General features: G+C 58.7%; 3 protein-coding genes across 9 annotated transcripts; 1 reads left to right on the top strand and 2 right to left on the bottom strand.

The window, feature by feature from the left end:
- Positions 1-10,648, bottom strand: LOC147057537 (uncharacterized). 2 transcript variants are annotated; one of them, XM_085912832.1, is made up of 20 exons: positions 9,045-10,648; positions 8,762-8,861; positions 8,630-8,669; positions 7,278-7,319; positions 7,083-7,171; positions 6,868-6,964; positions 6,653-6,795; positions 6,386-6,558; positions 6,199-6,302; positions 5,769-6,112; positions 5,585-5,666; positions 5,440-5,503; positions 5,319-5,376; positions 4,909-5,235; positions 4,739-4,834; positions 2,982-4,665; positions 1,722-2,869; positions 1,571-1,644; positions 1,414-1,492; positions 1-1,341 (listed from the first exon to the last, which is right to left on the bottom strand). In XM_085912832.1, exons 1-20 carry the CDS (start codon positions 9,208-9,210, stop codon positions 525-527), a joined length of 5,727 nt encoding a protein of 1,908 aa, XP_085768958.1. In that variant the 5' UTR covers positions 9,211-10,648; the 3' UTR covers positions 1-524. The 2 variants fall into 2 exon arrangements, with proteins under 2 accessions (XP_085768958.1, XP_085768957.1); XM_085912831.1 differs by having other exon boundaries at positions 5,319-5,503.
- ufl1 (UFM1-specific ligase 1) lies at positions 10,436-14,005 on the top strand. Its single transcript, XM_085912833.1, has one exon. The coding sequence runs from the start codon at positions 10,578-10,580 to the stop codon at positions 13,158-13,160; it is 2,583 nt and encodes an 860-aa protein (XP_085768959.1). The 5' UTR covers positions 10,436-10,577; the 3' UTR covers positions 13,161-14,005.
- Positions 13,754-23,827, bottom strand: gtf3c1 (general transcription factor IIIC subunit 1). 6 transcript variants are annotated; one of them, XM_085912829.1, is made up of 37 exons: positions 23,332-23,825; positions 22,877-23,056; positions 22,614-22,790; positions 22,323-22,466; positions 22,143-22,239; positions 21,945-22,068; positions 21,679-21,861; positions 21,491-21,606; positions 21,285-21,337; positions 20,819-21,212; positions 20,640-20,746; positions 20,391-20,544; positions 20,204-20,310; positions 20,010-20,143; positions 19,676-19,942; positions 19,454-19,599; positions 19,293-19,390; positions 19,127-19,223; positions 18,848-19,031; positions 18,689-18,785; positions 18,420-18,555; positions 18,229-18,310; positions 18,022-18,083; positions 17,799-17,907; positions 17,554-17,696; positions 17,350-17,492; positions 17,165-17,249; positions 16,977-17,083; positions 16,841-16,900; positions 16,672-16,765; positions 16,406-16,578; positions 15,990-16,331; positions 15,717-15,862; positions 15,320-15,657; positions 14,911-15,248; positions 14,625-14,814; positions 13,754-14,556 (listed from the first exon to the last, which is right to left on the bottom strand). In XM_085912829.1, exons 1-37 carry the CDS (start codon positions 23,550-23,552, stop codon positions 14,365-14,367), a joined length of 5,820 nt encoding a protein of 1,939 aa, XP_085768955.1. In that variant the 5' UTR covers positions 23,553-23,825; the 3' UTR covers positions 13,754-14,364. The 6 variants fall into 6 exon arrangements, with proteins under 6 accessions (XP_085768955.1, XP_085768954.1, XP_085768953.1 ...); XM_085912828.1 differs by having other exon boundaries at positions 21,491-21,861; positions 23,332-23,826; XM_085912827.1 differs by having other exon boundaries at positions 16,977-17,249; positions 23,332-23,826.
- Positions 23,828-23,915: the final 88 nt, after the last annotated feature.

Genomic DNA, 23,915 nt, shown 5'->3' with positions numbered 1-23,915 from the left:
TTTCCAGGGGCAAACGCTTTTAATAAAAAAACAAAACCAAATCAACAAACTGCAACAAGTCATCAGTAAGAATTTGTGTCGAGTCAAAATCAGATGACACTCGTTCAACGCCACTGAAGGTCTCTCTTTTTTGGGGCATCCAGTGTAGCCTGATTGCACAACAAGCGGTGGATGGAAGAGTTGTTCTCCTTCGGGAGCCGAAAAACAGGCTCGCCTTTTCAGCGCAACGCAAGCAAAACGCCACGGGATTGCATACATTTAGGAAAGGTCGGAGAAGCCGTCAAAGTGCGTCTTTACGGCTCAGGTCGGGGCAGGCGAGGCTGCCGTGCGCTGAAAGCTCCTGTCCCTGAGCAAAGGGATTTAAGCCAGTGGCCTTTGGGCTCTCTCCTCTGCCACAGCAGCTTTGTTGTCTGTCCTCCCTGCTTCCCTCAAGTTTGGAGGTGGGCCCTTGGTGTCTTTTGTTGGGCCGCTTTTCTTTTTCCGGCTTCCTCTGTGTTTTCGCTTTCACATTCCGAGCGGCTGCGTCAGGCTTTGACGGCGGCGGCGGCGGTTCCGGCGGGGCTCTCGGGCCGCTCCTGCTCGGCGTGGCCTTCCTCGGCGTCCTTGTCTTTACTCTTCTTGTGTTTCTTCTTCTTGTGTTTCTGCTTGTGCTCGCCGCCCTCCTTCTCCTTGTCGGCCACTTTGTGCTTCTTGTGCTTTTTGTGCTTCTTGTGCTTCTTGTGTTTCTTTTTCTTCTTCTTGTCGCCGCCGCCGCCGGCGGGCGAGGAGGAGGGCGAGTCGCTGCGGTCGCCGGAGGGGCTGCTGTCAGAGGCGTCGTCGCCTTCGCTGTAGTCGGGCACGAAGGCGGCCTCGTCCGTCTCGCGGGCCAGGTCGGAACACAGCCGCTGCCTCTTGGGCTCCGGGCCGCCGCTGGGGTTCTTGTCCTCCTTGGCCTCCCTTCCCTCGGCTTTGGGCGCCGCCGCCGCCGCCGCCTTCCTCTCCTCTCGGGCGGGCTTGACTTTGACGCCTTTGCTCTCGTCCTTGGGCGTCCTCTTCTTCTCCTCCTTGAGCGCGGCGACCTTCCTATCCGTTTGGAGCGGCTCCGTCTTCTGGTGAAGGGGCGACGGCTCTTTGGGGGTGGCTTGAGGAGCCGCTACCGTCGTCGTCGCCGCCGCCCGTCCCTCTTCCTCCTCCTCGTCGTCTTCTCGCTCCCACTTGGAGCGAGGAGGCGCCTGAACCAGGAGCTGCTGCTCCCCGGCACTTTGGGGGCCAGCCGGCGTCACCTGCTCCAAAGTTGCCCCGGAGTCGCTCTTCTTCTCGCCCTCTTTTTGCCCAGAGTCCAGCTTGGGCTCCTGAGCGGACCTGCGAGGAGGAACAAGGAAGGAAATTCAGTCGACGCTTTGAAAAATACTATCGAAGGCATCGAGCGCTCACCTGGCAGGCTGGCTAGTGGATAAGACCTTGCGACTGATCCTGGGCTTGGTCCTCACCGTTTTGGTTTCTCCCTCTTTCCCTGCGCAGGCGCCAGACAATCAATTCGCATCAAGCAAACAAGTGGGACAAAATAAAAAATCTTTCCATCCAGACTCACCATCTTTGGGAGCTGCGTCTGCTTTTCTCCCGGCGGCGGCAGCACTCTTGGCCGTCCTCTCCTTGGAAGCGCTCCTGGAAAGGCCAATACCGACCGGCAAGGGTCAAAGGGCGTTTGAAAAAGTAAGCGCAGGCGCCTTTGCGATACGCACCGGTCCGATCTGGCAGCTTTGTCGGCGGAGGAAGTGGCGCTCTTCTCTTGGTCGTGTCCCTGCTTCTTGTCGATGGCCGATTTCTCCGCTATAGTCATTTTGTCCAAGCAGACGGCGCTTCCGCAGGCGGCGCTTCCGCAGGCGCTGTCACCGGCGCTTGCAGAGTTTTTGCGCTCCATCTTCTGCGACTTTTCACCGCCATCTTTCAGCGCAGATCCCTTCTTTGAGCTGGATCCAGACGCTCTGTCGCGCTCTTTCTCTGGAGCCAGAGTCCGATCTCGGTCAGATCCCGACGCTTTTTCTCGATCCCTATCAGAACCGGAGGCCTTTTCTCTATCCCTGCCCGAGGCTTTTGCGCGATCTCGGTCCGAACGGTCTGAACTTGCCGCCTTGGCGCGATCCCGGTCTGAACTTGCCGCCTTGGCGCGATCCCGGTCTGAACTTGCCGCCTTGGCGCGGTCCCGGTCTAAACTTGCCGCCTTGGCCCGATCCCTGTCTGAACTGGAGGCCTTGGCGCGATCCCGGTCCGAACTGGACGCCTTGGCGCGGTCCGAAGCCTTTTCTCGGTCTCTGTCGGAAGCCTTAGCCCGATCTCTGTCGGAAGCCTTTTCCCGATCCGAAGCCCGTTCCCGATCTCTGTCCGAAGCCCGTTCCCGATCTCTGTCGGAGCCCGAGGCTTTTTCCCGGTCTCTGTCGGAGCCCGTGGCTTTTCCCCGGTCTCTGTCGGAGCCCGAGGCTTTTTCCCGGTCTCTGTCGGAGCCCGAGGCTTTTTCCCGGTCCCTGTCGGAGCTCGAAGCTTTTTCCTGATCTCTGTCCGACGCCGTGGCTTTTTCCCGGTCGCGTTCCGACCGCGAGCCTTTTTCCCGCCCTCGTTCAGAAGCTCTCTCCCGCTCTCTGTCGACTCCCGAGCTCCGGTCAGAGTCTTTGTCGGAGAGCGAGGGCTTGTCGGCGCCAGCTTTTTCTCTGGAGAGCGCCCCGTCAGAAGAGGACAAGCGCTCCTTTAGGTTCGGTCCTTCGGCGGGTTTCTCGGCATCCGGGCCGTCGGCGGTCTTCTCGGTGGCCGACGACGGTCTGTCCGAGACGACGGGGTTGTCTTTTTTTCCAAGGTCTCGGTTGAGCGGGACGCTTCTCTGGGTCACCGGCTTGACCTGGAAACAAGACGGCACAAACACAGCGCTCACGTGTCAATTTGGACGGCGGGCTGAAACAAAGCGGAGCGGCGACGGTGCCGCTTCTCGGGCGTAATGCCGCGTCACCCACCGGCAAGTCCATGAGAGGCCTGATGGCGCCTCGGTCTTTGTCCGCCCAGACAATCTCACGGCCCACCAGCACGGGAAGAAGCCCGGGTCTGTCGGCCGGGTGCGAAAACCTCTGTAGTCCCGACTGATGAGCGTCGTGCGGGTGCGAGAAGACCTCCGCTCCGATCCCGGGTCCGTCCAGTCTGCGGAGTTTTCCAGGCGGAGACCCGAGTAAGGAGCGGCCCTCCTCACCCAAGCGTGGGGGAGGGCGGTGAAGGTAGGGGAGGGCTTGGTGTGGAGGCAGGGGGATGAGCCCGCCGCCGTGCGGGGGGGGATCTCTTCGCCCTCGGTTGTCGTTGGGGTGGAGAGCCGGATGGGGCAGAGGCAGGCCTTGGGAGAAGAGCGGGGGTGTCTTTAAGAGCGGCGGTCTTACAGAAACAACTTTGGACTTTTCCTTTTTAGGCAGCACACTGGAGTTGTGGGACTCTTCAGCTTTGGCTTTGGTGGCCTTTGATGTTTTTGCAGCTGCAGCAGGGGCTGCAGGGGCAGCAGGGGCAGCAGGAGCGGCGGCGGCGGCAGCAGGTGTTGCCGATGAGGGCTCTTTCTTTTTGCTCATCACACAATCGCTGGTCTTCTTCTTGACTTTGTCGCTTTTGACTTTGGAAGCATCCGTCTTGGCTTTGGTCTTCATCTTCTGAGCCCCCTTGTCCTTCTTGGCCTTGTCGCTCTTGGGCGCCGACTTGAGTGAGGGTTTGGAGGGTGCGGCTGCGCTCTTGGAGCCGCTCGGCGCCTTGGACGACACGGGCTTGGAAGAGACCCCGGGGGGCGTCTTGTTTGGCGACAGGATGTCATCCATGGGTTCATCTCTGACAGGCGTGGCGTCACCCCTGTCCAAAGAATTGTGCGATTGTTCGCCGTCCTCCCCGGCTTTCCTCTTTTTGACTTTCTTGGTCTTGAGGAGCTTGCCGGCGGTCTTTGCCGTGGACGATGAGGACGGCGGATTGTGAGCGGGCGCGCCTTTATCATCTCGACCTCTTCTGTTTCTGCCGCCTTGGGGGGAGTACTCCCGATGGAGCGGGGACACTCGCACTCGCTCCCTTTCCCGCACCCTATCCCGCTCCCTATCCCTTTCTCGATCCCTTTCCCGATCCCTGCTACTGCGCCCCCCCCTGTGATAGATGGGCTGGTGTTGGTTCTCGTAATCTTTGTAATATTTGTTGTACCATTCTCGGTACTCGCGCTCCCACTGCCGGTAGCTATCCCGCTCCCAGTGTTCATGAGTGCCGGGGCTGAGAGGCTTCAGCTCATAAGGCGGCACCGCCGCCGCCGCCGCCGCTAAATCGACACGCGGCGGTGCTTTCCGACCAGCGGGGCTGCGGTTGCGGAAAGCGCCCGGAGATCGCGAGTGAGACCTGGAGCGGAAGGGCGGCGCACCTTCCGCCCCCTCCCAAGCGGCGGTGCGGAACGAGGGCGGCGAACCGGAGCGCCGGAACCCGTAGGACCTGGAGCGAGACCTGGATCTGGAACGAGAGCGTCCGTAGCTGCGACCGTTGCGACGGGAGTAAGGCGAGCGGGGATACGCTCGGCCGTGGGAGCGCGAACGCGAGCGGGATCGGCTCGGCGTGTACGAGTAAGACCTCGATCTGGACCTGGAGCGAGAGCGAGTGTAAGAGCGGCTGAACGGAGAGCGGCTGTACGATCGGGACCTGGGCGAGAGAGAGAGAAAGCGAGGTCAGCGCCAAGGTTGTAGCGCCAACGGCCAAAGCAGCTGTAGCTCACCTGGAATACGAAGGTCTCTGCCTCTTTGGTGCGTTTCGGTACTTCATCAGCTCTTTGTGGAAGTCCTTTGTGAACTCATCCAGCTTGGACGTAATGCTGCCAAATGAAAAGGTTCCATTAGTTCAAATTGGGGACGCTTGCAAACTGGAAGGTAGGAGGTGTGTCCTCACTTGTCTTGCCGGTGGTGGCGCTGTCTGTAGAAATCTTCTTTGGAGAGAGGGGGCTGAGTGAGGGCGGAGGGCAGGGGGAGCAGAGGGGGCTGGCCGCCGGGGGCTCCCCAGGGAGGGTTGACCCCCGGCGGCCCGTACACGGGCTGAGGCTGGTAGCCCATGGGCGGCGGCGGCGGCAGGAGGCCGGGAGCGGCCGAGTACAAGGGCGGGTAGGGCTGCGGCGGGGGCGGGTACAGGGAGGGCGACACGTAGAGGGGCGGGGCCGCCAGAGGGATCTGGGCCGTCGGGAGGTGGCCGGGCGGGGGCTCGCCTCTGCTTCTGTACGACCTACAAACGATGATTTCCAAAACAATCGTGAACATGGGACCTCCATTTCCGAACGGCTCAACTTTCCAGACTCGCTCACTCACCTTTCCCAGTGTCTTCCACCTCGGTCCCTGTGAGGCTGCTGGGGGCGGGAATGTGGGCCTAAAGACAAAACAAAGTGAGCCACAGCCTTTGGCCAGAATGACAAGAAAAGTGGGCAGTTACCTGAAAGATGAGAAGGCGGCGGCCTGGAGGATGGCGCCGCACCCAGGAGAGGCAAGTGGTAGGCCTAGTCAAAAGAAGCAAGCCCTTTCTTTAGGCCAGCTGGACTTTTTTTCATTCATTTTCCAACAACAACTGCCAGACGCACCTGTGACCTGCTCTCTGTGCTTTTGGTCAGGCTGGGCTTCACGAGAGGCAGGGACGGCAGCGGCGGCGGCGCCTCTGCCTCGCTAAACAGACAAAAAGCAGAGCAATTGAGCGCGTGCGTGCCTGCCTGCCTGCGTGCCCGCGTGGCTTGCCTTGGGCGCCAGCTCTGCTGACAGACAACTCACCCTGGCGGGGGCGGCTCGTCCTGGCTCCCAGAGAGCCGAGGAGAAGCGCGCTCCGCGACGGGCGGCCCGACCGGCGAGGCGGCTTTCCTTTCCTCGCTCACGTCGGCTCGGGGAGGCGGCGAAGGCGTAGGGGCGGGAAGGAGCGGCGTCTGAGGCCGAGGGGCTGTCGCGCTAGCGTGAGGCGGCGGCGGCGGGTGGGAGATGTTGGCGATCAGAGGGTCCCGCTGCCTGGACGGGAGAGGCCTGTTGAGGAGGTGTGGACGCGGGGGAGGAGGGGCCGAGGGCTGGATCTGCTTGCGCCCGCGTTTGGTGTAGCCCGTCTCGTTCTTGAAGTTGTTCACCGCCTGCGCGCCAAAAGCAGCCAATTTACTCCACGCGGAAAAGGACGGACGGACGGTCGGCGTCCCGCTTTAAGTTGAGCAAAGCTTACCTGTCGAAGGAACTTGTTGGCAATGAGGTTGTCGGGCGAAACGTCCGATTGTTTGCACGTGAAGCAGACGTGCTCGTCAGAGTCCAGCAAGGTCGTGCGGATACCTGGGCGCAAACAAAACAACCCACGGGCTTTAGAGTCCAATCCCGGCCTCAATTTGGCCCATCGCCGGCCGGCGCCGCCTCACATTCGTCACAGTAGCTGTTGCCGCAGCAAGGGATGACCACGGCGTCCGTCATCAGATCATTGCAGATGGGACACAGCAGCTCGTCCGGAATGGGGTCCGAATCGTCCTCGGAGGACGAGCGCTCGTGCGCGACGAACGGCGGACGCTCCTTCTTGCCCTGCGCGTACGCCTCCCTGCGTTCAAAGGCACATTTTGCCGCCATCAAGGGCCAGAAAAGGCACCACAGACTCGAGGCCGCTCGGGGCGACCGGAGGCGCCGGGGCGTACGCGTCGATGGCCGGGATGGCGTATTCGCCCGTGCTGGTCAGCATGGCTCCTTTGGCGCCGGGCTCGGCCTTCACCATGAAGCTCTGGGGAATCCCCTTGCTGGTTCTCACCTGCTTGGGACCCTCCATGCTCTTATCCTGAACCTGACCCCAAAATAAATAAATGCCATCGCCTCCGGCACACCAAAGGTCTACTCGAGTCAAGGCGGCCGTTACCAGTAGCAAGGGGCACTGTCGAATATAGTGACCCGTCTTTCCGCAACGGAAACAGAGGTAGTGAGCCGGCGGAGGTCCGACGGCCTTCTTGGAGTAACTACGACAAAGGGGGGGGGGGGGGGGGGGGAGAGGAGAGAGAAAAAAGAAGAAGAACGGTCACGTTCAAAGCAACGGCGCCATCTGCACGCGCACCACAACCGGGCCAGAATGCTCACTGAATAGGGTCGTATTCGTGGTTGGACTGCGTCATCATGGCTTTAATCTTGTCCTCCTCGGATGCGTTGGCGTCAACCAGGTTGGCCGTCTACGACGACGACAACAAGAAGCAAAAGATAAAAGGGGGCGAGCGACGTGCACGTTGTCAGCGCTCCAAAGCCAAACAGTGGCGCGGAAGAAGCCGTCAACGTTACCTTGGTGAGCTGCGCGAGCGACATAGACGGTGACGAGTCGGTCTGCGGGAGAATCAGAATACAAGACATTCAAGGTGTTACAAGACGAGCTCGCGTTGTGGCCGCTCCCTCAAAGTTGCAAGCGGACGCATTCCCAGAGCCACAAAAAGGAAATCTCGTGGCAGGTACAAAATCAAATCTACCCTCCTTAAGCTTCACGCCATTGGTTTGATTTTTTTTTTTTCCCTCCCAATGTTCTGAACTGCAACTTGACATGGGCACGCACTGCGCAAAGCCAATTCGTAAGGGAGCGTTTCAAAAGGTGGTCCGCCGGCGTACGACTCGGCGCAGAAGACGAGCCATCGCCAAAATGGCAAAGTTTGAAAGCTCACGCTAGCTAGCCTTAGCGTTGTCCAACGCCAGCACGCGCACAAAAGGGGCAATTTCCATGCGCAAGAGCACTTTCAAAGAGAAACAAAAAGGAGCCTGCCGCCCGCCCACCGGCCGGCCATCTGCGGAGGGAGGGAGGGAGGGAACACACAGGGAATGTGGTGCAAAAGCGACTCTCACAAGTCGCTTGAAAACCTTTATTGACAGGCTTCTGCAGCTTACAGGACAACCACACCAGCAAGCACGCAGCCCAGGGGTGGGGGGGAAGGAAACTACCTTTTAGCTCCCTACGCTAGTCCGAGAAGATGGCAAGAGAGGGAGGGAGGGAGGGCGGGCGAGTGGGATGTGTGTGTGTGTGTGTGCAGTCCATGAAACAAGGCAGAGAGCCATCTTGTACATGAGAAAACAGCTGACAAATGTGACCCGGTGACATTCAAAGAGCGGATTCCACGTGCAGCATGGTAAACTTGTCTAAGCTGCAAAAAATTAAAAAATTAAATAAAAAATGCTATCAAAAGAATCAGTGAAGATTCCGCATGCCCCGTTCACCCAGTCATCATCGAGTCATCAATGACATTCAAGGCCTCCCACGCATTGCCGGCCGGCCGGCTTCATATTTTCACAGAAAACACAATATGGTTATCACGTGGCATTAACATTATGTGACACAAAGGTTTGCCCGAACGAAAGCGGGCTACAAAAGCCATTTCAATGTGAAACACAGGTCAGAGAAGTGCACCCGCACTTGGAAGCTAGCAAAGACAGTACAACATTAGAAAAGTGATACTCCTTGTTGTAAACAAGAAACAATTCAAGCGCTTTGGCGTACCACGCCCTCCCCGCCCAGCACATGGAGAACCACCATCAACACAAAATGCAAGTGACACAAGGTCATCAGGAAGGGAGGCGGGAAAGGCAAGGGGATGAGTGAGTGTTGCTTTTGGGGTGTGTTTGCTTTTTTTTGGGTTGCTTTGGTTACATACGGGTCTTGACGATCCCGCCGCAGACGTGTCAGAACGATCTCTGGGGAGACAACATGTGAGGCATCGCTAAGTTACCGCAGCCTCGATTAGCATCGCGCGGCGAGACGACAACAAACAAAAATAGACACGTACACTATGAACGTCCTGCCGGCGGGTTTGACGCCGCCGATCGGCGTCCTGCGGACAATCACGGATGAATGCTTGGGGATGTGGGCTTCGTCGTCCGTGTATTCTATATTGGTAAGAGAGGCACACGTGCGGAAGGAAAATGAAGACATTTCTATCACCGCTTGCACCCAAAATGGACCATTTCCCAGTGTGAAGAAAACCACCTTCTCATTTGTCGGAACTACCTTCAAATGTCAAAATGAAATCAATGCTAACACACGATGCAAGTGACGTGGGCTGGGCTCACCTTCTCGCGTCTGCGCGTTGGTGATCTGCAGGTCGCAGTCTGTGGCCTTGAGGCGCTCTCTGGACATGATCTGCCGCTTCAGCTCATTGAGGGTGATGTGCAGCCCGTCGAACGTGACCGTGTTGTAGTCCAGTTTGGAGGAGAACTTGTAGTGAACACACGACATTTTTGCCACACTTTTCTTTTATCACAACAAGGGAAGGGTTAGGGGAGAAAGGAGGTTTAGGGTCGGGGAGAATGGAGACACGGGCTTCGGATGACCAAACAAAAAATAAACAGCGTCAACACTCAAATCACAGGGAAGGCAAACCTGGAAACCTTTTAATGCGGCAAAATGGGCTTCACCGGCCCAAAAAAATGAAGAAGGAAAAAATATTGGAGGGCTAGTCAATGACGCAGAGTCCTCGATTAATCCCAACGCAAGGGATAAAAGGTCGGCGCGCCAAACGACGGCGCCATGTGCCTTTTAGTCAAGTCCAAAACCAAAGCGAGATACACAAACAACGCCCCAAAAATCCAAGCAAAGAGGCCTCAAAATAGTCCGAGCTCGCTTCTACCGACAGAGCCACGTTCTGGACGGCGGTCACGTCCGCCGCCAGCAGTCCGTCCGTGGCAAGCAGGCAGGCAGGAGAGGTGAACGCAAGGGAAGGAAGGAAGGCCGCTACGTTAGCAGCTAATGTTGCTAAGCGCAGTCCAGCCAGTGCTTGGTTGGGGACGGGGGTCCCCCACCCTCAGTTCCTCATAAAACAGTCCATGTCCGTAAAAGAGTCCACAGAACGAGTCCACGGGATTTAGGTGGACGCTAACAACGCCCCTTAGCTGAGATGACAATTTATAGTACACGCAGAGAAAGAAAAATAAGGGCTGGGGCCGAGCTAACAAGCTATGGCTACCGGGAGGCCTCCGCTAGCCCCGAAACGCTGTCCGGGTCCATCGGGCTGTCCTTCTTCGCCTCCTCGGCACGAAAACAAAAACACCAAAAATTGGTAAAAACAGAAAAGGTAAAAAGAAAATGTCCTCACAAAAAAACACACGGCGGCGAAACACGGCAACAGTTGTGGCCACTCTCGTCGCTGTTTCATCAAAATGGCGTCGAACGGAAAGAACGGTCGTGGAAAGAGTCACAAGCAAGCACATGACGATGAGAGGGTGCACGCGTTTCACTTCCGGTTTGCTCCTACAAGCGCTAGCTGTTTCGTCACCGTGTCACTACACGGACAGTCCTCGGCGTGTTATGTTCAGGTTGTCGTTTTGACATCGATTTCGCAAAGAAAAAAAATGTAATATAGGAAGCGTTACGTTTGAAATGGTTGAAAAGCCTACAAAAAAAATAAATGCTGTTCTTTCATGTGTCATAGCGCCATCATCGTATTCCGTTTCCGCCGCCTGTCGACATTTGGTAGAAGACGGACGGACGGACGGACGGACGGACGCTTTCAATTCAGCTCTTCGGTCTTTCTTTTGCTTTTCAAGTCACTCCTGACACCAGCGGACGCGTACGGCCATCCACGCGCTTCACGCGTGGCCAAGGAGATGAATCAATGTAACCATTTGCAGCAGTGGAAGCGTGTTTTGGGGTCAACCGTCCGTCCGTCCGTCCGTCCGTCTCCCCCGCCCCGCCCCGCCCCGCCCTCACAACTCGGTTCGATCTCGCTGGGCCAATCGGCATCCGTCGCTTCCCTGTGCCCTACGGTGACGTGTACTTGTCTTTTTCTCTTTGCGAGCTGCGCCGACGGCAAGTGTCGTACGGTAATCATGGCAAGCGAATGGGAAGAAATTCGACGTCTTGCAGCTGATTTCCAGAGAGCTCAGTTCGCCGATACCGCGCTAAAGTTGTCGGAGAGGGATTGCATTGAAATTATCGCAAGACTTATCCAAGACAAGAAAGTGGAGGTGGTGCACACGATCGACGGAAAAGAGTACGTCACCCCGGCACAGGTCAGCAGAGAAATCCGAGAGGAACTTGACCGCCACGGAGGCCGGGTCAACATTTTGGAGCTCCAGCAGATGATCAACGTCAATTGGGTCGACGTGGAAAATCGAGCGAATGACATTGCAAAGTCCGACAAAAGTGTCCAGCTTGTGCTTGGCCAACTCATCGATGACACCTACCTGAACCGCGTGGCCGAGGAAGTCAACGATCGACTCCAGGAAGCGGGCTTGATCGGCATTTCGGAGCTTTGCAAGAGCTACGACCTACCGGGGGATTTCCTTCACGACGAGCTCGCCAAGCGCATCGGCAAAGTCATCCAAGGGGAATTGGATCAGTACAGTCGGGGGTTCATCTTTACGCCCGCCTATGTGGCCCGCCACACGGCCAAGATAAGAGGGCTATTCAGCGCCATCACCCGGCCGACGCCCGTCAGCGGCCTGCTCGGCGCCTTTGGCCTCCAGGAGCATCTCCTCAATGGCGTTCTGGAGGAGCTTTTGACCAGCGGACGCCTGAGAGGAACCGTGGTGGGAGGGCGACAGGACAACGCCGTCTACATTCCCGAAATGTACTCCAAAACGCAGAATGATTGGGTGGACGCTTTCCTCCAACAGAACGGATACTTGGAATTTGATTCTTTGAGCCGTCTGGGCATCCCCGAGCCCGTCGGCCACATCAAGAAGCGCTTCAAGGACCGCAAGCTACTTTTTCTGGGCGCGGCCTGCGTGAGCCAGGCTCTGGTGGAGCAGGCCGAGGCTTCGGCCGAGGAAGCCGTCAACTCGGCCACGTGGAGCGACATGCGAGGCGTCTTGCCCAGCTGCCTGTCGGACGAGGACGCGGCGGCCGCCGTCGAGCAGGCCATGAGGAACGCCGACGTGCAAACGGCCGCCGTGCTCCTGGCGGCCACGGTGGTGGTCAGCCAAAAGTGGATCGCCGAGTGCCTCGCTCTCTTCGACCGCTCCCTCCGAGAGCGGGCCCAGAAGGAGTTCAAGAGGAATCCCGTCCTGCTGATCACCGAAGAGGATGTGAAGCGAGCCGCTGCGGAAAACGCCGGAGCGTGCAAAAAGCGGGAGGCCGAGCGCAAGGGAAAAGGCGCGGCGGAGACGGCCAAGGCGGGCGGAGGGGGCAACGCCAGAGAGATCCGAACCCGGAAAATCAAGAAGAAAGCCAAGCGAGAGGAAGACCGGGAAGAAAGCCGAGCGGCTCCCAAGAAGCAGGAGGAAGCCCCCTTCATGACGCCGGAGCAAATCCAAGCGGTGCTGGAGGACCGCCTGAGCGGCGGAGACTTTCCGCAAGAAATCTTGCCCGAGCTGGCCGAGCATTTGGCGCGGCCTTTGAGCAAACGCTACCGGGAAGAACTGCGGCAGTTGTCGGCCTCCGGCGCCTGCCCGCTGCCCGGCGCCGACAGGAAGTCGGTCAAGGATCTGCAGGAGGAGCTCACCAACCTGTACAACAACATCAGGCTCTTTGACAAAGGCGCCAAGTTGTTCTCCGACGAAACCCAGGCGGTGCTCTCCAAGCACGTCCTCAAAAGCGTCGGCAGCCGCGCCGCCAACATCCTGGTCAACTTCCTGGCCGCCGACCTGATGATGTCCGTGGAGGAGCCCGCCGCCATGAGCGCCGAGCTCCGCTCCAAGATTTTGTCCAAAGTGTCGGAGGAGATCAAAGCGCCCCTGATGAAGCTGCACAACAGCCTGAGCGCTAAAAGCACGCCGGAGTTTCTGGACAACTTGGAGAGCTCGGCGGAGGCCTGCGGCTTCCTGCTCAAGAAGGCCGACAAGAAAAAAGAGCGAGCGGCTTGCCTGCTGCATCGCCGCACTCTGGCCGAGCAGCTGAAAGAGGCCCGGGACCCCGCTCTGGTCCTCCACCTCACGGGCGCGCTGCTCTTCCAGGACAGCACGCACTGCATCCTGCACGCTCCGGGCCGCTGCGTGCCTCAAATCGTCCAGGTCCTGGCGGGCCGCATCCCCCCGGAGAAGCACGCCCTGCTCACCCTCTATCAGAGCCTGGTGGTCAAGCAGCTGGCGAGCCGGAGTCAAGGACGAGCGCGGGACGGCCCGGAGCGGGACGACCCGGAGCGGGGCGACCCGGAGCGGGACGACCCGGAGCGGGACGACCCGGAGCGGGCCCGCTTGGAGGATTTGACGCCGCAAATCAAGGAGCTGGCGCTTTCCAACAATGAATGACGGACGGCGCTCGGGTGGAGACGCCTTTAGGAAGCGGAGCGGGCGCTCAGGCGGGCGCTCAGGCGGGCGCTCAGGCGGGCGCTCAGGCGGGCGCTCAGGCGGGCGCTCAGGCGGGCGCTCAGGCGGGCGCTCAGGCGGGCGCTCAGGCGGGCGCTCAGGCGGGCGCTCAGGCGGGCGCTCAGGCGGGCGCTCAGGCGTCCGCTCAGGCGTCCGCTCAGGCGTCCGCTCAGGCGTCCGCTCAGGCGTCCGCTCAGGCGTCCGCTCAGGCGTCCGCTCAGGCGTCCGCTCAGGCGTCCGCTCAGGCGTCCGCTCAGGCGTCCGCTCAGGCGTCCGCTCAGGCGTCCGCTCAGGCGTCCGCTCAGGCGTCCGCTCAGGCGTCCGCAAGGTTCCCCAATGTCCGCAGGCCAGCCGGGAGGGAACTCTAAACAGGTCTCAATGACATAATGGAGGAATAGCAGCCAGCCAGCCAGCCAGCAGGTGTCTTTCTGTGAGAGCTTTTTTGCTGCTGCAATTGTTTTGTTCTTGACTGTCAAACCGCAAGTGCTTTTGATGGAAAACAAATTCACAATCGGAGCGAGATGCCACAGACGATATTTGTTTGCAATCGGGAATCCAGTGGACAAAAAGAAACGTCCCTGCCAGTCAATGAGTGGGAAATTAAAAAGCAGCCCTCCCTCCCTCCCTCCCTCCCTCCCTCCCTCCCTCCCTCCCTCCCTCCCTCGGAGGCAAGTTTGAAAAGATGCCTTGAAAATGTCGCCATTTGGTGTGAATAAAACCCAGCAAAGAAAAAGAAAAGCTCTTCTGTCCTTTTTGACAAAAAACATTTCATTCACATGGGAATTTCGATAACTGAGTCAAGAAAGTAGTACACAAATTAGTAAATAAGATTCCCCCCATCATCAAATATTTGTAACTTTACTTTTTTCCCCACTTTAATCTCGGGAGAATAACGTTCATGGTATTGTTGTTTTTTTTAAGAGAGAAAAATGCCTCAATTCTATGGACAGACTTGCATTTGTTTGAGAATGAATTATTATTGTATTATCTGACTATTCTGTGCAAAAGGCAACGCCGAGGACCGGGAGTCCAAAGCCTTTTCGAATTTTATTGAATTTGAATCCAACGGCAACCCAAAGAAGGCGACCGGCCCGGCCCAAAGGAGGCGACTGGCCCGGCCTGGCCCGGCCCGGACCGGCCCGGCCCGTCAAGGTTGCTTCTTACAATAGTTCCAGTGATGTTCATTGGGCAGCACCCGAGCCAGTCTGAGGACGCAGTCGACGGCGGGCTCGTAAAAAACACATTCTTGATCCTCCGTCGTCACCGGGGGCCCGAACAGCGCCGGCTTGCCTCTCTTGACCAGCGTGCGCTTGACCACGCAGCCCAGCTCCACCAGCGACTGCGGGAGAAAAGGCGGCGTGAGCGGCCAGATGGCCGGAGACCAGAGAGCGTCGGCCGGGCTTTCACCTGAAGCAGCTCCAGCGCCACCACGGGCTGCAGGACCGCCTCGTAGTAGGACAGCAGCCTTTGGCGAGTGATGCCGGGACGGGACATGATGTGGAAGAGGACGGCCTCCAGCATGCCTTTGCACACCTGACGGTTCAGCGTCCCGTCCACCAGGCGCCACGGACGGCTGGCGAAGCTCACGCTCTCGCCGCTTCGCACAGAAAAGACGTGAAGGTTGGACATTGGCTTCACAAAGGCGCATTTGGGAGACAACCATACTTTTGAACTCCAAAAAAGGGAAACTTACTCGTCAAGGTCGTCGAGCTGTTGCGGCAAAGCGGCTTCTCCTTCTTTCTTCTCATCCTCAGCGGCACGGCACTCCTCATCCACAGAGTCCCGGGCTGGCGGCTTCGCCTCCTGGTTCTGCCCTCTCTCCTCCTCCGTGGCCATCTTCTTGGCCGGCGGCTCCCCTTCCGTCTCACGTGGCGGCCTCTTGTGAAGGAAGGGATCGTCGTCGGGGGCGGCCTGCGCCTGGGACCAGTTTCTGGGATGGATGGTAAGGATCCAGGGCGCGGCGTGGCGGGTGAGCACCCAGCGAAAGCCGTAAGCGCCCACCCTGACCGCCTGACCTTCCTCCTGTAAATCCTGCCAAACAAAATACCGCTCAAGTGTGCGGGGCGGGGCAGGGCGGGACGTGCCGAGAGGACGGACGGTACCTCCAGGTAGCGCTCCGGGCTCGGGAGGTGAGCGAGCTCCCGGAGCAGGTCGGCCTGGTCCACACCCATTTCTCCCGCCGCGTCCAAGCGCCGGCTCAGCTGGGCGCAGGCTCGCCAGTCCTCGGGGGAGTAGTCGGCACGCCGGGCCGGAGCGGACGCCCCCTCGCCGGCGCAGCGGGTGAGGACGGACGGCAGCAGAGACGGACCCGATCGGGACAAGTCCAAAGAGGCGCCGTGGTGGCTCAGCAGGCCGCCGAGGGGCGTTTGTCGTAGCCGCATCCTGACCACGCACGACTCCACCACGATGTTGTCGCTGGTGTTCAGGTTGCGGAGTTGCACTGCCGAGCCACGCGTTGGTTATTGACGGCGACTTTCATTCTCCTTTCCGTTAACGTACCGATGCCGGGAACAAAAAAGCCTTTCATCAACAGGTACTTGGTGTGCGACGCCCGGTAAGCGCTGACCAGCAACTTCTTTTTGCCCTCGCACGCTACGGCGCCGGCCGCTTCGTCCTCGTCGTCTTCGTCCTCCAAAGACGCCGTGCTGAGCGTCACACAGAGCAAAAGTGGCCAGAGGCGATCACGCCGCTAGCTGGCTCTCACCTCACCTCACCTCACCTCACGTCACGTCACGTCACGTCACGGCGTGCGTGATCAGGCTGCGGCCATACCTCTTGAAGTCATTGTCCACCAGGTCGCTGTCCACCACAACCATCTTGTTGGGGACAGACACGTGCACGGACAGGAGTCCCAAAGTGATGAGGGCGAGCGACACCACGCACGCTCCTCCGGGAGAGTCCAGAGAGAAGCGCGTCATGGGGGAACCTTTGGGACCGTGGCCCGAGGGCGGTTCGCCTTCCGGCTCTCCCTCGCCGTTGGCCGCTGTGCGGTTTTTCCTCTCCAGACGGAAGGCGACGGGCGGTCCGTCGTCGCCCGTGCCGTTGTCGGCCAAGGTCTTGAAGAAGCGGAAAGAGTCGCTGCACAAGGTGTGAGGAAAACGCCAGGAAAACAACCTGCCGGGGACATTGGCAGCAGTTGTCGACGACAGCCCGAGAAACTTTTGGTGGTACTTGTTAGAAAAGGATACCTGAAGTAGGACTGCGAGAGCTGGAAGGACATGGGCAGGATGGGCAGCGCTCGGTTTTTCTTGGGGCCCGCCGTGTGGCACACGCGCCGACGGTTGACCATGTGACGTTTGCGGCACTGAACAAACACCTGGCACAGAAGGTCCTGCGGGTAGCGGCTGTAAACGTGGAATGTCTGACAAACGGACGGACAGACAGACAGACAGCATTATGGGGCCAAGTGCAAGCCACAGCAAAAATGACACTTTTCAGCACATTGCAGGAGCACCTGAAAGGATCTGGACTCCTTCATCTGATGGTTGGTCATGGCCAGCGTGCTCTGGATCAGGTTGAACAGCACTAAGGTCTGGATGTCCTTTGTGCTGCAAGAGTAGCAGAAACTTGTTTGCTGAAGGAGGGAAGGAGGGAGGGCGGGGCAAGCGGCGCGGGACACCTACCAGGTCAGGGTGTCCCTGCAGGGAACCTGCTTGTCCGTGGCTATGGTGCACACTTTGGACCTGAGTGGCAAAAAAGGAAAAGAAGGAATAGGACAACTTCCTGCTTGCCGCGCATCCTTGGGCTTTTTTCACTCACTGCGAGAAGACTTGGCTTTTGCTTTCGGGCAATCGGGCGTCGGCGAAGACCGAGCTGAACTTTTGTCGGAGGAGCTCCACGTACTCGGCGAAGGCTTTGGCGCAGTCCTGAGGACCGTGACAAAGGAGGGGGGGCGTTGGGGGGGGCGTTGGGGCCAATCGCCGAAGGACGGGCCAAGGGGTCGTTACCTGGGCGTTATTGGGATCGGCGGGCTTGTTGTCCTGCAGCTGCTTCAGCAGGTCTTTGTCTTGATAGATTTCAGCCAGGCAGATCCTGTCCAATCAAATAAGCAGAATCGGATCCAATCATTTGAGCTTGTATTTGTGGCTTCTTTCTTCTTCTTCTTTGCTTCAAAAGGACGGATCATCGGGACCTGTAGTTGAGGAAGGTCTGCGGATTCTTGAGGATGTAGCGAGTGCGCCGCCCGACGGCTAGCGAGGTCTTGTCCTCGGAGATCTGAAACTCGCCCTGGAGGAGGTCGCGCACCAAGCAGTGGGCCACAAAGGTCCTCCGCAACTGAAAGGCAGGCAGGTGATGAGCGAGCGGCCGCAGAGAGCAAAAGCCACGTTGTGCCTACTTTGCTGTTGAGCAGATGCGAGGCCACGGCGCAGAGCATGAGCAGAGAGTCCTCCCGCACCGTCCAGATGACTCGCCTCCTGGTCATCTTTTTCAGCGCACGGTGGTCGGCCTCGTCGTGAGCGGGGATGCGCTTCTTGGGCTCTACAAAGCAAGCAAGCAAGCAAAGCACATATTTTGTGCTGAGTATTTTTCTTGTCCTGTCGCTCATTCAGCAGATGAAGCGCTCTCTCTCTCAGCCCCCACCTTTTTTCTTCTTGCGAGGAATTTTGACAACTTCCTTTTTGGGTCTCTTCCTCTTGCGCCCCTTGCCTCCGACCACCTCCCGGTTCCTGGACGACGGCTCGATGGCCACCTGCCGGCAAAGACGCCATGCGGCTCGCTTGAAAAACGTCTGCCCCTCCCTCAAATATTTGAAAAGCATTTTGTTACCACCAGAGCAGGCGGATCGTGTCGTAAAGCTTCTCACCTCCACGATTTCTTGCGTCACCGCCGACTTCTTGGCGGTCAGGAAGCGAGGCGAAGACGCTCCTGTGGAAAAGAAGAGTCTGAGAGGGAGGGAGGGAGGGAGGGAGGGAGGGAGGTGGTTGCCTGGAGAGGTCCAGTGACGGCCAACTCACTCAGTCAGTCAGTCAGTCAGTCAGTCCGTCCGTCCGTCCGTCACCCACTCACTCACCGGCTCTCAGCGCGGCCCGCAGCGCTTCTTTACTCAGCAGGCTCATCAGCCGCAATTTGCTGTTGTCGGAGCCGGCGGGGCGCTGCAAAGGCACGGCAAGGCAAAAAGCGGCTTAGCAACGGGCGTCCCGTCCCCTCCCTCCCTCCCTCCCTCCCTCCCTCCCTCCCTCCCTCTCTTTGGGCTTTTCGTACCCTTTTGTGACAGGACAGCAGGCTGTTGGTCCACAGCCAGTTGCGCTTGAGATGGGCAAAGAACTCGGAGGCCAGACCGGCGGCGCCTCTGCCGTCGCCCGGCGTGGTGCCGTCGTCGCACACCGTGTTGCTGCCCCTGTACGTTTGGGACCATCACGTGGCTTTTGACAATGACTTTTCCTTTTTCCTCCAAAAAGAAGAGTTGTACTCGTGTTTTGGCTTAAGCCTTTCAAACTCAATCGGAGGAAGCAGCCGTGCGTGGAACCTACTTGAGCAAGGAAGCCAATCCCAGAAAGAGGGTTCGATCGTTCACAAAGGACGGCGCCGCCTCGTCGTCAGCGGTGCCGCGCTTGGGGCGAATCAAGCCTGAAAAGGGCAAAAAGCAATTGCAACACTGGGCATCCACGAGGTGGCGCTGTGGCACGCACCCAGAGGCGTGTTGAGGCAGATGCTCATGAGGTCAAACCAGTACGTGTCCACGTCGTCGCAGCTGCTGAAAGTGTAGCGACGTCTGTCAAAGGGTTTGTCGGCGGGCTCCTTCACCAGCCAATAGTGCGGCTCGGCGTTCATGGTGTCCACGATGGTGGCGTGGCGCTTCAGGTAGCAAAAAAGCTGCCCCCCGCCACATTTGGCGCAGCGGCGACGCCCATTAGAAGCCGAGTCCAGCCGGCCGGCCGGCCGGCCGGGAAACACAAGTCTCCGCTCACCATGTCTTTCTCCTTCAGCTTCTCCACGGGAGCCAAGTGCAGCAGGCCCATGCAGACCAAGCGCTGGAGGTTCTCGAAGAAGACGTAGACGTATTTCCTGGTAGGGTTAGAGAGCACAATGGGACTCGGCACGGGGCTACGCCGAGCGGCATCGGGCTTCGCTGACCGTCTGAAAAAGAGCTTTTTCCTCATGGCCAGGGGCAGCTGCTGAATCAGATGGTGTTGCTTGACCGGGTCGTTCAAGTACTCCTCCAGGCCGTCCACCTGCCCACCACGGACGGACACGCGTGTCGACGCGCCGCTTTGCTTGGGACTTGATCTGCTCACCTGGTAGTTGATCTGGATGAGCTGGACGTAGATGGAGAGCGGCAGGCAGAGCAGCAGGTCCCCCACGATCACCCAGCCGCTGCCCCGACCGCAGTGCCTGCGAACGGGCGGGACGAACCTCTTCCACGAATCCTCCTCGCTGTAAACTGATGAGCAAAGGCTGACGGCCCGGAGCGCAACAACACAGAGACAGACAGACAGACAGACAGACAGACTTCTCACCTTTGATTTCACAACTGGCGTGACTGGGAATTTCCGTCACGGCCTCGTCCTCGGACAAGGCGGCGTCCAGTTCCTTGAAGGTGACGACGCGCTCGTCGACTTTTTCCGGCGGCTCTCGGACGAGCTCGGGAGCGCCCGCGGGGCCGGCCGTCCAGGGGGGTCTGGGCCCCAGGGGGTGGTCGTAGATGACGTACCAGAGGAAGGCGTGCAAAACACGCAGGCGGTGCATCTTGGGCTGGAAGCCCAGAGCCTTGCCCAGTCCTCGAACTGAAGCGGGAACAGAGACAAGTTCTTCCAATGGCTCTGGTCTGGTCCGTTTTGGCTCTCGGCTCACCTAGCGTGGGCTTGAACACCACTTTGTCCGCCGCCGAGTGTTCCTCCTTGATCTCGGCGAAGCTCCTGAAATTCTTACGGGTCTCCTGCGTTTGGGCTTTGGGGGGCCCCTCTTTGGCCCCCGGTGCCTGCCGGCTGCAACCACCGAGCAGGTGAGAAGCGCGCGGCGGCCACTTGGGCGGCGCTCGCTCTTACCATGCGGCAGGAAGGACAGAGCTGGTGATTTTGAAGCGGGCCTGGTCGATGCTCGCTCTCACCAGCTCGTTGTCGGGCTGGACGGACGGATGCACGTACAGGTCGAGCTGGAAGGACGCAGACGTTACGGATGGCATGTTAGCGCAGGCGGGCGGGCGGGCGCTGTTGCGTGCGTTGGGCCAGCCACCTTCTTGCTGATGCTGTCCTGGATGACGGTGGTGGTGAAGGTCTTGAGCAGCCCTTCTTTGCACAGTGTCTTGACGAGGCGCGCCGTGGTCTTCTTGCAGCACTTGGCGGACAGACCCTGCAGCTTCTCTTCGTCGTTGATCAGCTTCTGCAGGCTGGCGAGAGAGAGAGAGAGAGAGAGAGAGACAAACAGACAGATGGCGGTCACGGTTGCGGGCTAAAACGGGGAACGCCGTCATCGGGGACTGACGGGTAAAGGCCGTCGATGACTTTGAGCTTGTGCACGGCCTCGATGATGAGGTTCTTCCTCAGGAGCATGCGGTAGGTTTCGGTGGACCTGCGGTTGCGCTTGGCGAACTGGATTAGAGAAACTTGGCGGTTAGCTTGGACGTCGCTCGCCATTGGAGAGGAAGAAAAAAGGAGACAGACCAGCTGCTGGTCACTGGGATCCACCAGTTCGACGTCCTTGGACGGCGTCCCTTCCTCCTCCTCCTCCTCCTCCTCCTGGCGTGGAGGCAAAGCTGCTTCCTCCTCTTTCTCCTCCTGACCTGAGGCGCTGCCGGACTCGGCGTCCGGCACTTCCGGGGTCGGAGCGGCTTCGGCCCGCTCGGACTTCTCCGCGGGCTTTGCTGTGGGTTCGGTCCCCAAAGCGGCGTCACGGCCTTGCTCTTCTGCCCGTTCGCCGGCCGCTCTTCTCTTCTTGGGAGTTTTGCATCGTCGCTTGCCGGCGGCCGAACGGGGCGAGGCCGAGGAGTGGAAAAGCTTCGCTTTGCGTTGCTTCTCTTTGGAGAGGAGCCGCAGGTCGTCACTGCCGCACACGCTCCTAGCGAGGAGGAGGACAAACGTAGCGGAAGCGAGCTCCGTCCGGCATTTGCCAGCAGCGAGCGTACCGTACCTGTGGCCGATGAACTTTGTGACCCTCTGGCGGCCTTCGTCCACCATGAAGCCCTGCGAGGTGAGAGAATTGCGACGTGAGGAAACGGGAACTCCTTTCCCCAAAAGTCCACGCGCTTGACTTATTGAGCTTCTTCAAAGTGCAAGTGCAAGGCTGCCGGACGGAGGGAGGGAGGGAGGGAGGCCCCTCCTTTCCAGGCGTCTTACCTTGACCACGCCGTCTTTCTCCAACTTCCTCCAGACCATGCGAGCCTCCAGCTTGCCGATGTTCATGCTGGACGCGATGCCCGACTGAGGGATTCCCTTAGTGCCGCTCGATAGGACTGCGTGGCCAAGCGACAAAATCAGACGGCGGGCAGCGGCGGCGGGCAGCGGCAACGCGCTCGCCAACACACCCAGCTTGTACGCCTGCGACAAGAAGTCGGTCTCCATGATCCGGCCCACGGGGGGCAGCGCTCGCTTCTTGTCGCCCTCGTCGTCGTCATCGTCGTCGTCCGCCTTCCACTCGTCGGCGCCGCTCGCCGCCTTGCCCGCGTAGGGCTTGATGAGCTTCAGGCAGCGCACTTTGACTTTGTTGCCTGAAAACATGTTTTGAAAATCAATCTCAAGGACGCTTCCACCATACTTGCTTCCATTCTCTTTTGGTTTCATTTCATTTGACCTGTTCTGGTGCGCACAGGTTTTCTCTCTTGGTCCAAGTCCTCCAGAGGCACGCTACAGTATTCCACCAGATTGGCATCTCGCATGTAGCGAAAAACATGCTTGCATATCACCTCCGGCAGCTCCTAAGGCATTTGGGAGCGTTAATGTTAAAAACATCACATCCCCAAAAAAAAGGGAACCCCCCCCCCCCCCCCACCAAGTGCTCTCGGATGGTGACCAAAGCAGCCAGTTGCTGCGGCATCTTCTGGAGTAAGTTGGACACATACTCCATAAGCATATCGTACTTGGACCTCCTGCAGTGGACGGCACAGAATTTTGATTTTTTTTTTTTCATTTCGCTTGGCGCGTCGTCGTAGCGGATGCGACCGAAGCGGACCTGACCACGTGGAAGCGATTGAGCAAGAGTAGGATGGAGCTTTGCCACTGTCCCGACTTGAGGCGTTTGGTGCAGGGCTGGGGGCACACCAGGCGATGGCGGATCAGAGGCTTCCTGATGTAGAACAACTTGCGCGAGTCCACCCTGACAAAGACATTTGCAGCCGGCGGGCGGCTGTATTTGTGCATAGGCTCCACATGGCAAACGTTCACAAATTGTCCTGACGTGCAAAAGGAAATCCAAGAAATGGCTTTGACACAGCCCTTTCAACATGGGAAGGAACAAACGTACTTGAAAGAGGACTTGTGCAGGTCACTCTGCAGCTCCCCCTGCCATCGTGCCCGTCCCACTCGCTCCAGCATGCAGTAGGATTCGTCCATCAGTTTGATGTCGGGGTCGCTCTCTCTGCCGATTAGCGCACGGAAACGGCGCCGCTGCGACGCCACGGCCACCAGCTTGCTGCCGTACCTGCGGCGGGGTGAGCGACGAGTGACGCCTCGGACCGACCGACCCACCAGCTGACGTGACGGTCTGGCGCCGGCCGCGCTCGCTACCTTTTCAGAACCTCTTCCAGGCCGATGGGTGACGGAGAACGCAGGCGCGCCGTGACGTCGGTCCTTTGACGGAAGGTGGCGCACGAGCCCTGGAAGCCGTCCTTGTTGTTGTGGATGATGCATAGCGGGTACACGTCTTCGCCGTCCTCGACGCCGTTCTCCTCGTGGGACATCTTGAACCTGACATACATCTCATTAGCACTTTGTCGACTAGTCTACGCTGCAGAGGATAAAACAAGAATCCTTTCGTGAGTGGAAGAAGAAGAAGAAGAAGAAGAAGAAAGCTGGGAAAGTGAGTTGGAGCCCAGTGGGATGGGAAACTTAAGAGTTGTTTCGATTTGAAGCATCTCTTTGGTGGACCGACCTTTAGAACAGATTCGGTATGAGCACTACGTTAGCTTAGCTTAGCATAACTCAGTGAAGCCACGCACGAACGCACGCACGCACGCACTCACCTGTCGTTGAGCACCACATCGTCCCTCTCGGCGGGCAGCAGGTAGAACGTCAAGTCGCTGTTGGCCACCAGCGACCTCCAGACGAGCTCCTTGGTGCCGTCGTCCAGCTGGAGTGGGAACTCGGGCCTCCTATCTCTGAGTCGTATCCACAAAGCAGGGATAGTGATGCCGTCCAGTCCCTCCAAGGCCACTTCATCCTCCACCATGTCCAGCGGATCCATGGCCAGTGACTTAGCGCTCAGCTCACTAGCTAGCTAGCTAGCATGTTATCTTCGGCAGTAAGAAGAGGGTTCCTTCCGTGTGTGACGTGAGACCAATAAATGTTCACCACTCCGTTTGGAATAGATTTCTTTCTCTTCAACGAACGCTCTTTGGTGGAGTTTGGATTCAGGTTGGAGCTCGCGCCCACGGGTTACGCATGATGCGTGTCAAGTGGCAAACCACGGCGACTCATCATACCGCCGCAGGATGGAGCCCGAGCGAGCGCCGCTTCTTGCTAGCTAGCTAGCTTCGTCTTCTTCTGTAGTCTTTTTCGAGCGCCATCTATTGACGAAATTGGCCCACGACTTGAGCACAACCTCTTA

This window comes from Syngnathus leptorhynchus, chromosome 5 (genome assembly GCF_054491065.1).
Source record: "Syngnathus leptorhynchus isolate UIUO chromosome 5, UIUO_Slep, whole genome shotgun sequence".
In the NCBI taxonomy this organism is placed as follows: Eukaryota; Metazoa; Chordata; class Actinopteri; order Syngnathiformes; family Syngnathidae; genus Syngnathus; species Syngnathus leptorhynchus.
This window is presented reverse-complemented; position numbering and strand designations above follow the sequence as displayed.

Excerpts from the sequence above, each read along its gene's own strand:
- gtf3c1 (XM_085912824.1), bottom strand. The coding sequence starts at position 23,552 with ATGGATCCGCTGGACATGGTGGAGGATGAAGTGGCCTTGGAGGGACTG. Across the intron at positions 21,862-21,944 it reads ACCTGTGCGCACCAGAACAG|GCAACAAAGTCAAAGTGCGC; the intron begins GTCAAATGAAAT and ends ACATGTTTTCAG. Across the intron at positions 17,697-17,798 it reads TCCTCGCAAGAAGAAAAAAG|AGCCCAAGAAGCGCATCCCC; the intron begins GTGGGGGCTGAG and ends CTTGCTTTGTAG.
- LOC147057537 (XM_085912831.1), bottom strand. The coding sequence starts at position 9,210 with ATGTCGTGTGTTCACTACAAGTTCTCCTCCAAACTGGACTACAACACG. Across the intron at positions 7,172-7,277 it reads CGCTCGCGCAGCTCACCAAG|ACGGCCAACCTGGTTGACGC; the intron begins GTAACGTTGACG and ends TCGTCGTCGTAG. Across the intron at positions 6,965-7,082 it reads CACGAATACGACCCTATTCA|TTACTCCAAGAAGGCCGTCG; the intron begins GTGAGCATTCTG and ends CCTTTGTCGTAG.
- ufl1 (XM_085912833.1), top strand. The coding sequence starts at position 10,578 with ATGAATCAATGTAACCATTTGCAGCAGTGGAAGCGTGTTTTGGGGTCA.